This window comes from Falco rusticolus, chromosome 8, assembly GCF_015220075.1.
Source record: "Falco rusticolus isolate bFalRus1 chromosome 8, bFalRus1.pri, whole genome shotgun sequence".
NCBI classification, from domain to species: Eukaryota; Metazoa; Chordata; class Aves; order Falconiformes; family Falconidae; genus Falco; species Falco rusticolus.
Window position 1 is genome coordinate 42,881,269 of NC_051194.1, and position 15,320 is coordinate 42,896,588.

General features: G+C 36.9%; 2 protein-coding genes across 5 annotated transcripts in view; both read right to left on the bottom strand.

Annotated features, from left to right (window-relative positions):
• TTC21B (tetratricopeptide repeat domain 21B) overlaps positions 1–201 on the bottom strand; it is a 38,168-nt gene extending 37,967 nt beyond the window's left edge. For 2 of the 4 annotated variants that reach the window (XM_037398330.1, XM_037398327.1), the window contains exon 1: positions 59–201. In XM_037398330.1, coding sequence (XP_037254227.1) covers positions 59–79 — 21 coding nt within the window. In that variant the 5' untranslated portion in view covers positions 80–201. The remainder of the gene's footprint in view (positions 1–58) is intronic. The other 2 variants (XM_037398328.1, XM_037398329.1) reach the window with 2 other exon arrangements.
• Positions 202–1,868: 1,667 nt separating this feature from the next.
• SCN1A (sodium voltage-gated channel alpha subunit 1) overlaps positions 1,869–15,320 on the bottom strand; it is a 103,471-nt gene continuing 90,019 nt past the window's right edge. Inside the window, exons 24-28 of the mRNA XM_037398341.1 lie at positions 8,377–8,430; positions 7,895–8,032; positions 6,112–6,216; positions 5,473–5,743; positions 1,869–5,137 (exon numbers count right to left, since the gene is read on the bottom strand). Coding sequence (XP_037254238.1) covers positions 3,969–5,137; positions 5,473–5,743; positions 6,112–6,216; positions 7,895–8,032; positions 8,377–8,430 — 1,737 coding nt within the window. The 3' untranslated portion in view covers positions 1,869–3,968. The remainder of the gene's footprint in view (positions 5,138–5,472; positions 5,744–6,111; positions 6,217–7,894; positions 8,033–8,376; positions 8,431–15,320) is intronic.

The following is a 15,320-nucleotide window of genomic DNA, read 5'->3' on the forward strand; positions in this document are numbered from 1 at the left end:
CCCACGCCCGCGGAGAGGCCCGGGACGGGACGGGACGGCGCCCGGCGGCAGCGCACACCTGCTGCACCTCAACATCCATCGTTGCTACCCAGCGCCGATGGCGGGGGCTCCGGAAGGGCGAAGGGGAGCCCGGCAGCACGCCGCCATTGGCTGCCTGGCAGGAGCGCCCACTGCCATTGGCTTGGCGGGGAAGGAGGCGGGAGAGATACGGGAACTAAAACTTGTGGGAAATGCCGGGACGCGCGCGTCTGTCGGGAGAGGGGGGCGGGACCAGCCGCAAGGTGGTCTCGTACCATTGGGTGCGAGGCGGAGGGGGAGGGCTTGAGCGCACATTGGCGGGCGGTGCTGGCTGGGGGCATGCGCGCCCTCTGTCGGCGGAAACGGGCTGGCTCGGCGGCTCTCCCACAGGGGTGCTCACACCAGCGGGCCTGTCCCGGCCTGAAGGCCGAATGGAAACCCTCAGGAATTTGTTTCTTTTCTTTAGGGTTTTGGCTGGAAATAGGACGAAGTGCCACACTTCATATGATACAATGTATCTTAATACCGAGCACTTCAAGTTATGTGAAGCTTCTCTGTAGAAATGAAATAACAGTGGGGTAAAATCAAGTAGGGAAAGCTCCCCCCCCGTTCTTTCCTCATAGGGAATTACAGAGTCACAAAGACTACTGAAATTCAGGTTTCCCCCTGGAGACGAAAGCATTCTGAGCCATTGTCTCTAGACACCAGAAACAAACAACCTTTGCTAAATAACATTCCTTTAGAGTGGCTGTGTTGTCCATCCAACATGAGAGCTGTCGATAATGCCATTTAGTGCAAGGAGGTGAACCCATCTTGCCCTGAATTGGTGGGTGAAGCCAGTTCTTTAGCAGAGGGTGCTCAGAGTAAGCTTCCCTGAGGAATTTGTGGCATGTGGCACTACTCCGTTACACGCTCCTCGTCCCCAGTGTTGGGACGGTGCCAAAGAAGCCATATGTAAGCGTGTTTGGTTTTCCTTGTTGGCCAAGGTGATCCTCAAAAAGTCCCGTTATATTTAAGTGACGTGTTACTTATTCTGAAGTAACATTTTGGCTCCTGTAACACTGAAAACCTAAAGCAGGTGTGAGAAATGGGCGTTGTGTGTGGCCATGGCCTGTGAGCTGCAGTGACGCCGCCATACTTCTCATTTATCTTCAAACTGTTTCCTTGAGGAAAGCAAAGTTTGAAAAGCTGTGTATAGAACACGAAAAAATATTATTCCATTTACTACCTTATTTTTGAAGCAGACTATTATTCTTGTTAGCTTGTGAATAATTTATTTACTTCTGAAGGCAGTCTTTTGAGGCATATTTTGTCTACATATTAATCTGAAAATACTGATCTTTTCATTTTGATACAGCTTTCTAGAAAAATTTTAGACTTTTTTGTCATAATGCCTTTCAGAACAATTTGAAGGAGAAACATTTTCCTCCCTCAGAACGTTTGTGACGCATTTCAGGGACGATGCTATGAAATTTTGTTTCTGCATTGGCAAGAACGTAATGATACGTTTGTAAACTCATGAATGCTCCTGCTCATTCCTGTAAATACTCTGAGCCTCCCGGGACACACTCAGGGCAGCTCTGGTATTTGACGGTTGAGTACCCCACTGCAAGGCGCTGCTGCAGGAACTTACCAAGTTGCTCAGAACAAGACTAGAATCATCATGCTCAGTGTCTAACACGCATTGAATTAGAAATTCCTAGTTGGCCACTAAGAAGCAAGTCCCAAGGATTTGCTTATGTGGAAGAACAGTGTAGCTGGCTGTGAAGGTTTTCAGTATCCTCTCATTCTGTGGTTTTAGAAGCGTACCTTTTTTATATTAATGTCAGGTAATAAAGACAAAAAGAACATACAATAAAAAATGTAATCTTTATTATTTTGGCGCATTAATAATGTTCTTTAGCATCAGTTAGGGTAATAGTAGCATTTTCCTGCATGCAGTTCACTAATACAGTATTAGTCAATAATTTTAATAAAAGTAATCTATACTTAATTTTCCTGCGTAAGAAACAAAATGTCTTGATGTGTTGGATTATACAATTTTGCTACTTTCTCTTTGTGAAAAAATATTGTGGACCCAAGACAACGTTTAGAACTGTTCTAGTGCAGCATGAATAAAAAAAAAAAATAATCTGTGATTAAATATGAGAAAAGATTAAGGACTCTGTGAAAGAAAGTTTGTATATGAAAACTTATGATGCAGGCACTGCTTAGACATTCAATTTGAACATTACACCATTTCCCAACTACAAAAAGCTGTAGATTTTTAGAAGCAAATTATGAACTTACTTCACATAAAGTATTGACATGTTTGCAAATATTGTAAAAAATAAGAATCTACAGCTATCCATTCTCTTAATTATATCTTGTTCTCTGAAGTTCTTCTGTGAAAAAGTGCTATGGACAGAAAGTAACAAAAATGGTGTGACATCAACCCGAAGATAAAATTCACTTCTTGTTTTATGTACATAATGCTGAAAAATAAAATAAAATGATTTTTACAATATTTATATTTGCTTATAAAATCTAATATTATTTTCAACAGGTTTAGTAGTTTTCAACATGTCTGTACAGTTTGGATATACCCTATATGCTTTTCACTGAAAATTCAAAAATTTAAAACAAATAAGCTCCTAAGTAGCTGCAAAATATTGCTTAATGGTATGGAGGAATGAGGTCTTGTTGAGTAGTTTATTCACTTAGCTCTGACGTATGGCTTCCCATATTTAAGAATCCTGGACAGTCAAAGGAACAGCAGCATAGGCAATATAAACATGCACTGATAGCATCCAAACTATCTATAATGGTAGATAATACATAATTTTACCTGTTGAATGCTTGCACACTACACTTATTGTGGTACATATTTGATGCAATAAATGTGCTAAGGTCATTATCTGTTTGCTCAAACATGCACCACAGGTTAAAAATTACTATGTACATAGCAGAGGGCTCTTCATTGACATGTACAACAACATCAGCCTTACTGAGAGTTGAAGATGGCTAAACAATACTGCAGGATAAAGCAGAACAACTTTATAAAGGGCTCTTTTTGATCAATTTGGAGGGCTGAGGCAGATTCATTTAGTATTTGTATGCAGAAAGACATTTGACAAAGACAAAATCTGTGACTCCAGACCTACAAAGAAATTTGCACTTTCTGAAACTTAATGGTCTGTGCAAAAAATAATCCATGTCTACTGTTCTTGTGAGTTACAGGGGACTTTACAGGCATACCAAGACTTGTTTGGACATGATACAACATGAATACATTAATTAAGCACCTCAAAATTTATTTTTCCTTTCCAGAAACACTGTGCTAAAAAAAAAATATCTGTTGTTCTTTGTGACAATGTTATTTTCATGCGTGATCTATAAGTGCAGCATGCCTTCATGCAGATCTTTTCTGTGTGTGTATTAGTCGCATAACAGAACACCTGGCCCTTGTACCTCTAAAGGTGTACTTACCCCCTTCCCCAGCAGAAGCCCCCTTTTACAAAAATAGTCACATATAATAAACAACATATGAATAAAAATAAGATGAATCCACCAACACAGATTTTTTAAAAATATGGCGTATGTGGCAGTTGAAATGCAAACAGTGGATACAGTTACCGTATTGTTTTATGCTAAACACACAAATTTAAAGGTTTGCACCCCTTTAACTGGTCCCTACAGTCTGAGTAGCCATTTTTTCTCTCCTCTTCAGCAGTGTCAGCTGGTAGTGAGAACAGTAACCTCCTGTCAAGGTTGTTTCCCCGTATCACAGTCACAGTCACTGACAAGGGGTCACTGTCTTTTGGATAGGCACTGACCTTTAATGTACAGTATATTTGTAAAAATTGTCAGTTTGGCATAGACCTCCAGCAGGAGTCCTGTTGACACAAACACATGATCTCCTACAGGCTACAAACTATTTTGCACATAGATGATTTTCTTGCTATTTGCTTTTATTTCTGAACATCTTTGTCTTCCTTTTCATGCTTTTCTTTGACTGGCCTTGTTACGCGATCATAAGAAGGTGGACAAACTGCTGTTGATGCGGTTATATCAGTTTTCTCTGTAAATGAGTTTTCATGTAACTTGTCAATAAGGATTTCATCTTTCACACCCTGACCAGCACCTCCTTCAGCTTTGTTTTTGTTATAGATAAAGGAAGCTTGTTTTACTGTTCGTTTTAAAAGGTGACGTCTATAAGCCCGTTGAATAATGACAGCAGATACCTCCTCCTGTTTTCGTTTTAATGTAGTTGTAATTGGTTCATAGGAAGCTTTTGAAGGATTGGATGCCATAAACCGATCTTCCATCTGTATTCTGAGGGCATCCATCTCCCCACTTTCCCCCAAAACACGCTTTGTGAAAGCAAACAAGATGTCAAGGCAGTGAATTCTGTCACCGCTTACCATGGGCAGATCCATTGCAATAAGCTGGACTTTGTTTGGTTTGGGTAGATGAAGAGGAGGCTCAAGTGCTGCTGCAAAGTCAGACAATTTCTCAAATTCCATAAACTGTGTTGCATCAGGATCAAACTTCTCCCAGACTTCATAGAACATCTCAAAGTCATCCTCACTCAAGGGTTCAGCACTTTCTTCAGTAGCAACACCAAAGTTCTCCAAAATCACAGCAATGTACATGTTCACCACTACCAGGAACGATATGATAATGTAGCTGACGAAGAAGAAAATCCCAACGGAAGGGTTGCCGCAGTCGCCTTTAACGGAGCTCCCTGGGTGAGCTTTGTTAGGGTCACAGTCTGGCTCCCCACTGTTAAGAATTGGGGCTAGCAAACCATCCCAGCCAGCAGACGTGGTAATTTGAAAGAGGCAGATCATGCTGTTGCCAAACGTTTCAAAGTTGAACATGTCATCTATACCAGCTTCCCTCTTGACATAGGCAAAGTTGGACATGCCAAATATCGCATAGATAAACATGACCAGGAAGAGCAGCAGGCCAATGTTGAACAAAGCAGGAAGCGACATCATCAAAGCAAAAAGCAGAGTGCGGATTCCCTTAGCGCCTTTAATGAGGCGCAGGATTCGACCGATTCTGGCAAGTCGGATGACTCTGAATAGTGTGGGGGACACAAAATACTTCTCAATCATCTCAGCTAAAAACATACCTAAGACAGAAAAAAATAAAACCAAGACTCAGTACCACTTAATCTCCATATCATGGTAGCAATTTAGAAAAATAGCTTTAAAATTTGTGGCTCTATGTAGCAATTAAAAATATTATGTAGATTCCACATGCATGATTTCTGTTGTAACAGTTATATGTGAACATGCAACATATGTTGAATGACGGTAACAGTTTTCATGGCTGGATTAGGTAAAGTATTAGTTAAAATGAAAAGTTGCATGATTTATTTGTAAACTTTGCCATATAGCTGTATACAAGTAAAAGTTCACCCTATATTTGTTTTACCAACTTTTTAGTTTAATAAACAAGACATACCTACTATTGAAAGGATGACAACTACAAAATCGAAAATGTTCCAGCCTATAGTGAAATAGTAATGGCGAAGTGAAATTAATTTCAGGACACATTCTCCAGTGAAAAGAACAATAAACACCAGGTTTATCCAGTACAAAATATTTTCCATTTCTTCACTCTGGTCATCAGTTTCTACCATCATGGTAACCATGTTAAGACAAATAAGAATCATGATGCTGATGTCAAATACTTGCTGTGTCACAAAATCAAAGACCATGCCTTGGAATTTGTTCTGAGGAGAAAAGAAAAAAAGAAACATCCAGTACAAACTGCAGTTGTTTTTCTTTTCCTGTTAGAACAAAGCAGAAAGACACATGTGGTAAGGCCTATGAGACTTCAATAAAAATGTGACTAGTGATTTAAGTAGAGTGGTCAAAGTGAATACAACAGCTTACTTCAGCCTCCTTTGTTTGTATATTCATACATGCAATGGTTGCAAAGGAGAATTTATTTTTTTTTTTACTCTTTTCATTTTCCATGTTTCCTGACTGATACACTAGTTAATGATAATTTTCACATAGGCATATTTCTGCTCTCTCTATATCAATAAAAAGATTGTTTGTAAATAGCTATTGGTCCGATGTGTACAAATAATTTTACCCCTGGTCTTGGTATAGGTTTTTGTGGTTTTTTGGATCCCAGCTTTTTCATTGCATTGTAGTATTTCTTCTGCTCTTCTGTCATAAATATGTCTTGACCTCCAAAGTAAACACATGAAATCAAAACTGGTTATAATCACATTTATATGCAGTGTCGAAGAAACTCTCAAAGAGAAATCTGATTTATTTATTTAGTTAGTTCATGAAAATGCAGAAGCCTGAACTGGCAAAAATCTCTTAGCTATCAAATGCAGCTGTCTGCAGTCTAAGCATTTAGTTGTCTGGACATCCATCTCACAGAAACCAGTAATGCAACATTTTTCTACAGGTATTTCCCTTGAACTCTAAAAAATCCTTTTCAGTACATCTTTTCATTTATAGGTAGAGATACAGAAAAAAGCATCTGAGATAAACTCAGATGGCCTAAGCTGCTCACTACTGTCACTCTTGAACTGTGATTTTAGTGAAACAAAGGAAGTAGACAAAGTCAGGTTTTCAGTACACGAATGTGTTGGTGCTTTAGGTATCTCTAGTTTAGCAATCACAAGATTAGCATTGGGTCTTAAAGTCTTCAAGTTTTTTGAGATGTATTATCAGACTTTGGAGAAACTGAGCTCTTGACACTGTTAACAGAAAAATGTTCTCTTTTAAGTCTTTTATCTTTATTAGCTTCCATGTTCAATGATGTTCCCATTTGCAAAAGCCAAAACTGGCCTTTGGAGTCTGACAGTAAAGCTAAAGAGAGAATTATGGGTCTTTCATGGCAACCCAACCAAAATCCATTGCCTCTAGTAACTTTCTCTGTAAGAAAAGTTTCTTACAGAGACAGCTTGAACGAAAACCCATCAGACTCCACGTGTTTCTTGAAGTAAATTTTTTCCTGGAGAAAATATATGTAACTCCAGGAATGTCTATGAACACATAGGATTGGATGCAGGTCTTGTAGGTGAGTGTTTGGGAATCTTGAAGACATAAGAATGCATGCACTGTGCACTGGACAGGCTCCCTAACCATATACCTCTATGCCTCTAGCATGTGCAGCTTCCAAAAATCTTACCTAGCATCTCTCATTAGTAACAAAACCAAAAAAAGTGATGAAGTCCAGTAAGGTAAAAATAAACTAGCAATTAATAGCTGCTTTCAGCTATAGCGTAGTTCTTTAGGTTTCAATACCTAATCTATTTACAGAAAACAATTTTAAAATGAGCATCTGATACTCAGACCAGCTGTACCAGTGAAATTATCTACATCTGTACTATGACACAATAAAAAAAGGCCCCAAGACAGTTACAAACCACTCCTGTTCTGAATAGTTTCAGATCATTCAGTTCCATAAAATAGAACTTGAAGACTTGGGATCACTAAAACAGCATATGTATTAGTATGATGAAATAATGCTTTATTTTTCATAACCATGTAGCTATTTTTTTTCACGCTGATAGAATCACTACAAATCAAGAAGAAAAATGTCAAGAGATTATGAGAGGTTTAATGTAGAGGCCTAAATCAGGGGTCTAATCATAAAAGGAGATTCCGTGAAGTTTAGGCATGGAAAAGCAGATTATTTGAGGAAGATTAAACTGGACATTGAAAACAGAAGGGTTTGTCCCATTCATTACAATGTAAATTCTTATGACATTAATGTATATTACATCTTAGTAAGATTTTATATGCTAATATACTTCAGCTTTCTCAGTTTCGAACAAACCTTGGGTGTATATCATGCACCTGCAAAAATGCAGTATTTTAGAATATCTTTAGAAGAGAAATGAAACAATACTTATCTTCTTTTTTTGCTGATTGAAGTTATCAATAATTACACCAATGAAAAGGTTTAGGGTGAAAAAAGACCCAAAAATGATAAAGATGACAAAATACAAGTACATGTACAGGTTGTCTTCATACTTGGGTTGCATTAATACCTAAGAAAAAAAAGAAGTGAAATATCATTCCTAAGATTTCATGTGAAAATTTCAACTAAACAAGTGGCAACCTTGTGCAAAATGTCCATAATATTTTGTGTCTGGACAATACTCCTGTCACTTATATCAATGTATTTTGTCCAGTCCACCTATTACTGACAGCGTCTTGCAGTTTGCATTCAGTTTTCCACAACTTGTTACAGCAGAATGTCATATTAGTTAATTCAATTTTGTTTCATTCTATTGCAAGGATATTAATTGCTTTTGGAAGATATATAAATATACACTTGTTGATAGACGGACCTCAAGAAGAAAAGACAATTTAAAATATTTCCAGTACTTACATCTCTCGAGTCAATAGCTGCGTACATAATATCCATCCAGCCTTTAAATGTAGCCTGTAAACAGTACACAACCTTTTAAGCACAGAGCTTGAAGACAATTCATATAATTATTTCCAGCAACTGAGTACAGCATCAGGAATAATTAGCATAACATGAGATTTCTAGATAATTTCATCTCGGGTTTCTTCACAGCTGCTCATAGGATACACTGCTGTGTATCCCTCTATTTTGTCTCTATATATGAATATTCTAAGCAGTAACTGTAATTAACTTATTTCTAATTAATTATCACAAATGATAGAATGCAGTATCATTTTAGTGGACTAAATGTTGATCAAGTCATGTCAGCTGCAAAACAGCCTTATGTAACTGAGTTGCCACCAATGAAGACTGATGTGTAGTCCCTCCTTCTCCAATCAGTCAGAAAAGCGGCAACGAAAGGGAACCAAAAATTTGATCAGCTCAGAAAATGTATTTTCCTATCAATCAGAATTTTGATTTTGTTCTACTTTGAAAGTCATTACCTGATTACTAATTCTATTTTCACTTTAAATATATTGGATTGTGTTTTACAAAGGCTAGATCCCTCAGATATGTTCTGGCATAAACTTGTAAGAAGAAGATCTGGTTTATGTGCATGAAAGACTTAATGTGCCTCATAGGTCGAGCATTTAGTGAACTTTTATAACAATTTCCTCTGCCCGAAATCTGTAAATTTTTTATATTTGATAGTGAGGTGTAGATTGCTTCACCTGAATGCTCAAAACCGAAAGTAATTTTCTCTGTTGTAGCAAATAGTTCTTTTTTTGACTAGGCAACACCTCCAAGTAGAAATTCCTCAGTTTTTAATCCAGTTGTGCCCAGAATAAAACAAAGAAGTGAGATAGCTCTCTGTAATTTAATCCCTATTATAATTTTGCTAAACAAGGCTGCAGATCATTGGTTGCTTCATATTCCTTGCCATAAAGACCAGTCGCAGAAACAAGTCAGGAATGGAGCTCTCTTCAACCATGGTTCGTGCTGTACCTCCATCATCCTGAGGTTTCATTTCTAGTGGCGGTTTCAAAAAGGCTTTGTTTATGCAGCATACAAAGCAGCTGACATCATCCTGAAGTGAACTTAAAATGAGAAGGAATGATTTTCTTAAAGTAAAAGAGGTCCCTTACACTTTTGAAACTGGAAAACTAAAAAGAGCATGATTATCCTGAGATACAAATCCAGGATGCAATAACTTTCACCTCCTGGGGCCAACATAGTAAGTAGGAAGTTCGGGCAATTTACAGTACAATGGTGAAATCAAGGTGTAGTATCAAAGGACCAATAAATCTGGAACAAGTAGAAGTCTCAGCTGAAGAATTTAAAGTCCTTGGGGAATATTTGGACTGCAAGGGATTAGGAGTGGTAGGATCAACTTTTTTTTTTAATGGAATTCCTAATTTATGTTTAACCTGTTTTCAAAGACTTTTAATGACAGACACTCCGCAATCTCATAAAAAGTATTTCTTCTGGCCCTTGTCTTTATTATTTCCTAGTATCTAAATCCTTCTGTAGCATTTAAGACTGTCACTTCTCATAATCATTGCATATCTAGAAAACAGAGTACCAATCATCCTTTGTGCAGTACGCTTTACTTATTTGCAAACTGATTGTTACTGTCTTTCTTCTTTAGGCTGTGATCACTTCCTTCTGTCTTTCCACGTAGACCTTGTTTTCCAGAACTCTGATCATTCTCATTATTTTTCTCTAAGCTTTCTTCCACTAGTTCAGCTCTTGAAATCATAACCAAAACCAGACTTAGTATTTCAGCTGAGATCTTACAAGGGCTAAATAGGGAAGGATGATTACTTCACATCCTACAGGTGCTACTTTTGTTTCTGTCTTGGTACATTACCTGGAATGTCATAACTTCAGTTGAAATCAGCTGCTCAACCTGAAACACTAAATGCAAATAATGGGCATACTTTTACATCAGAAAGATGATACAAATTAAGGAGTGGCTCTTCTGCAAAGTGTGCACCGTTGCCTCAGGTTCAGACACACGATGATCCTTGCATATCATCCTCCAGGCAAAGTGGAATTATTGTTTTCTGTAAATGGAATTATGTAGCCTAGACTAACTACAGTGAAGAGAAAAAAACACCAAGTAATTTAAAAATACTAAGCTTTGCCATCATTAGTAAAGTACTCTTTTATAAACTGACAGTACATTTCAGCTTGTACTAAGAAAAAGAGCTGAAGAACTGAGCTGTTGTGTGCTTATTATTATTACTACTATTATTATTAAAAAGGCAACTTGGAAAGAGAGGAGGTGGAAAAATATAAATGACATTACTGTCTTGCAGTTCAAAATATCTAAAGAAATTAAGAAAAGAACAATCCCCAAATTTAGGTAAAATTAAATAATTTTAATAATAAAATATTCTCCTTCATTGTATTTGTTTCGTGCTAAATCCTTCCTGAAAATCAGTAGGCATCAGTGAATATAATCATTATGCAAAACCATTTACACTAGTTGAGGGCTTAGCTGTGAGAAAATGGTTTCTTAACTCTGAAAACAGAAGCATCAGCTCAGCAGAAGAACTTGTAATTTTAAAATATGTTACCTGAACAATAGCAAAATATGCAACTGGAGGTTCAGTGTCAAGGCATCACATTTAGTGAGTATTACCTCTACTGCATTTAGTAGAAGCTTACGCCTGCTCATGTTAGGCTTAAATTTATATGGAACACATTTTCTTTAACAGAAGTAAGGTATTATTTGGGCATTTGTGCATACTGAATAGAAAATCACACAGAAATATGACTAAGAGATCAAATTCTTAGTTTCCTATTTGTATATTCAAATATAAAAATATATGGTTTCTTCTCAGTGATATGAAATCAGGATTAATTAATTGATTTCAAAGATTACAGCAGTGTAACTGAAATCAGCATCTATTCTAAATGTTTTTCCCCCCCAAGGGAATTTGAAAGACATATTCAAATGCAGATTCAAATATCATTAGAAAAAACAACATAAAACCTCCCATCTACTTTACTATTGTTAAAAGTACATAGACTTTTTTCCCCTGATTAATAATTTCTAATGAAGTTATAAGTAATGCTGGAGTTTCACCACTCAATTTCTTTACCAGAAATAACCACCAGGAAAATTCACATTCACTTTTGGAATTACAATAGCATCTGGCTTTAAAATACTAACCTGCTGGAACTTTGAAGCCATCCTAATCCTATAGCCCTAGAATTCAGCTTCTGATTCTTTTACCCTACACTTCACAAGGTACTTTTTCTTATCTTTATTACTAACAGCAGAATAATATAATATTGTGCTTTGAGACCCACTGGTTTACCATATTTTATCCCGGTAAGCAGGATGTATGCTTACCAGCAGGATAAAAGCAGTACTCTGGCAGATTTACTTACCGAAGAATCCAAACACTAGTTTCAAGTTAAAAAGGCATAAGGCCATAAAATTATCAGGGCAGATGCCACATCTCTCTGTGTACACCAACCTCTTCCTCTTCACTCATTGATGCATGAAAACTGTGAAAGGAATTTCTCCAGCAGACCTGTCTCTGCTTAGACGCTTTTCTTTAGGAACAGAGAAATACTCAAGCAATTTTAGACCCAGAAATGAAAAAAGAAGTTTGCAGATCCACACAGACCAACAAGAGCTATGCTGCATCACAGAAGAAAAAAATTCTTATAGAGAGAATGTGTACTTATATGACTGATGCCATGAATATTTACACTCCAAATGATTTAAGGATTCTGGAAAATGGTGTCTGATCAACAGTGTCTATAAAACTTGGTTTTATCAATGGCACATATTGTTAGCTTGTATTTTTGGACAGAAAGTATTATAACATTGGTATCAATACTAAAGATTTTCACACAGATACCTCCCCCAAAAGAAAAAAATACCATATGCAAACCAAAATTAGTTTATGTTCTTTGCTTAGGTCCCTCATTCCAGAAACTCATTGGCCATCGCCTCCAAGGAAACACATGAAAAAGCTTGTCAGAGAGTTCTTCTTGCTTAAAAAGCTGCTACCACACATTTCTAATCTTTTTTATGAGCCTAAAATATTTCTTTCTGAAATTATCTCACTTCTCTTGAGTATTTCTGTGTGAGATATCTATGCTTCTTTTCTATATTACTCTTAAAATACAGGGTTTTTTTCTGCTATATACAGACGCATATACTACTAAAAAGACCTTATGATTCAAACCAAAAATTGTTCATGGGACTCATTTATGTCTTTCACAGAATAATAAGGTCCTCAGCACCAGGATTGGAGTTCTTTTGGCTTGTTTTCATTTGGATTTTTGTTTTGTCATTAAAATGGTACTACTTCCATTAGTATTCACACCAGGTAGAAAACTTCATTGATGCAGAAAATAAAGATTTATATTGTATTACCTATAACCCAGGAAAGCTGAAGGAATTTATAATATCCTTCTTAGATTGGCTCAAAGGGCATGAGTCAGAGGGCAGAATGGAGAATGGAAACAATACTGGATTGTAAGAGGCAGCATTCTGTAGTTACTTTCTAGCTTCCTGAAAAAGGGACCTTGTATTAGTAATTCATGCACTGATAGTTATCACTGAGATTGACATAAGAAAAATTACATTGGCCTCCATGGGTTTATTTCCTCAGGTCCATCACAACCTAAACAGAAGTCTGTGCCTGAGGTTGTTAAGGTGGATAACCACATGACTTCATTAACATGTCAAATAAAGGCCATTAATGATGGATTGGATGAACAGAAAGCATATCCACTTGCAACCGTGATTTTTAAATCAGATTTTTCAGCCTTTATACCTTATTTTGGGCCAAATACTGAAGTTTCAATAGCATTATCTTTGTTTCTGACATAGTAATGAAAACCTCTAATTGAGTAATACCTTAGTGTTTATTCATCTTTACTATTACTACAAGCTGATTAGGAAGGGTAGGGAAATCTAGGGTTATGACAGACCTGTTCACTTCTCAAGTTTCTTCTGAACATGATGGCTTTAGAATCTTGTTCTAGATTCTTGTCCAAAGTTCTTTATATAACAAATAGAAAAGCACCTTATAAATGTCTCCTTTGACTGAAAAAGTAATGTAAGAATCTAAAACATTTATTAATTGTGGCCTTCCATATGTTCTTGAAGGTGAAAAAAACCCATTGATTCTGCACATTTTAAAGCATTAACTGAAAATCAAGCTGATATTTTGCTTTCTCTGCCCTAGGGCTTTTATCATTCCATAACTGCAAAATCATTACTAGTGGCTTACTTACCCAATTGTAAAAGATGCAATGTCGGGAGTACCCCATTTTTTTCTGGAATGTCAAACAAAAAATCTCCTCATGTTTTTAAGAGCATATTAGTAACACAAAAAAAAATAAGCGGTGTTGTCACTGACAGCTCACACAGAAAAAATCCATCCATTAGGCAAGCCTTTGATATCAGTGCAAAATCTCTATATTGTAGATACTGCAGAAACAACTGGCTTGTCCTCCCATGAGAGCTGGGTCCCTCCGTGGTAGGTCTAGACTGATTTTTCTTTTGGAAGTGTCAGAACAATTGGCAGATTTCTCCCAATTTGCCTCCCAGAGAAATCCAATAACTTAAGAATCTAAGTCTTCATGTAAGAAATATTTATTGTTTTTCAATGAAGAGAAGATGGAATAAGCTATGCATAGCTGAAATATATGTGACTGCAAGTAGCTGAGGGGTCATGATTGTGGCCACAAAGCCAGGAAAAAATGTACTTGGTGTTATCCCTGTCCCAGAATAGACTAGGTTACTACTGCAAGAAGAGTTGCAAACCACTTGGAAAGACTTGTGTTGATGTCTTGTTTCTCCTGAACATGTGTAATAAAGCATTCTGCCCCGCAAACTCCAAGGGGGATTCTAGGCCAGTGGATTTAAAAAATGAGACAGAGGAAAGAAATATTTAAAGTCTTTCTATTACAATCCAGTTTTGTAATCAAAATCAAATCGTATTCAGTAGTTTATTTCTTTAATACTGCTGGTCTCTCTCTGCTCTTTCCTGATGTGACAGTAAATTTAATAATTAATCACAGTGAAATTTAAATTTTCAGAATTCTCAGTCTCACAGGTGAGATGCTATATTAGCTGGGAGAGGCAGTTCACAATGCTCAGAAGTATTGTTTTAGACCCTGTGCAGGACCATGTCAATAGCACCGCATCATGTTAATGATTTGTATTGAGATTTCTTATGCCAATATAAAAGCTAGAAACTTACTTTAAAAATATAAATATGAAAACTAAGATTCTGGAGAATTAGACAGTAACCTCAAAAACTCATAGAAGTTACTGAACGCACACAATGTAGGTTAGAGTCAAGCATTTTCTTGATTAAAGCTGGGTTGCTAAAGATTTTTAGCAACTCCAAAATACAAAGCTAGATAGTGTTGTGAGGACACAATTTTTGATAGTGAAGGCATAACCTTATAATATCTTTCTGCATATATTTTCTTCCTTCTTTTCTTCCCTCAGTTTTTGCTAAATAAACACTAGGTGCTTATGCACAGAAGTATCAGTGAAAATATTTCACAGATTATAGTATCTGATAATTTTTTTTTTTTCTTACTCCTCTTCAGAATGAGAAATTGCTTCTTAGATCACATAAGTCTGCACTGGTGGCAGCGACATCACCGAGATGGGATTTCCTATCTGGAATTCTTCTCTGTGACTTAATCACACCAATGCAGATTTTTGTTTTTCAGCAACAGTAAGACTCAAAGTATTCAGACAGCTGAATACCAGTCCTAGGTACTTCTAGAAACTTTTCAAGTTAGAAGGGGCTGATGACTAAGGGAGGTATAAATAAGAAGAATAGCACTTGTTCTGCCAGATGTCCTAATTTTTTTTTATTCATCTTAGGCTCCACTTGCTGCTTACTATGAAAAGAGCAATCAATTATCGG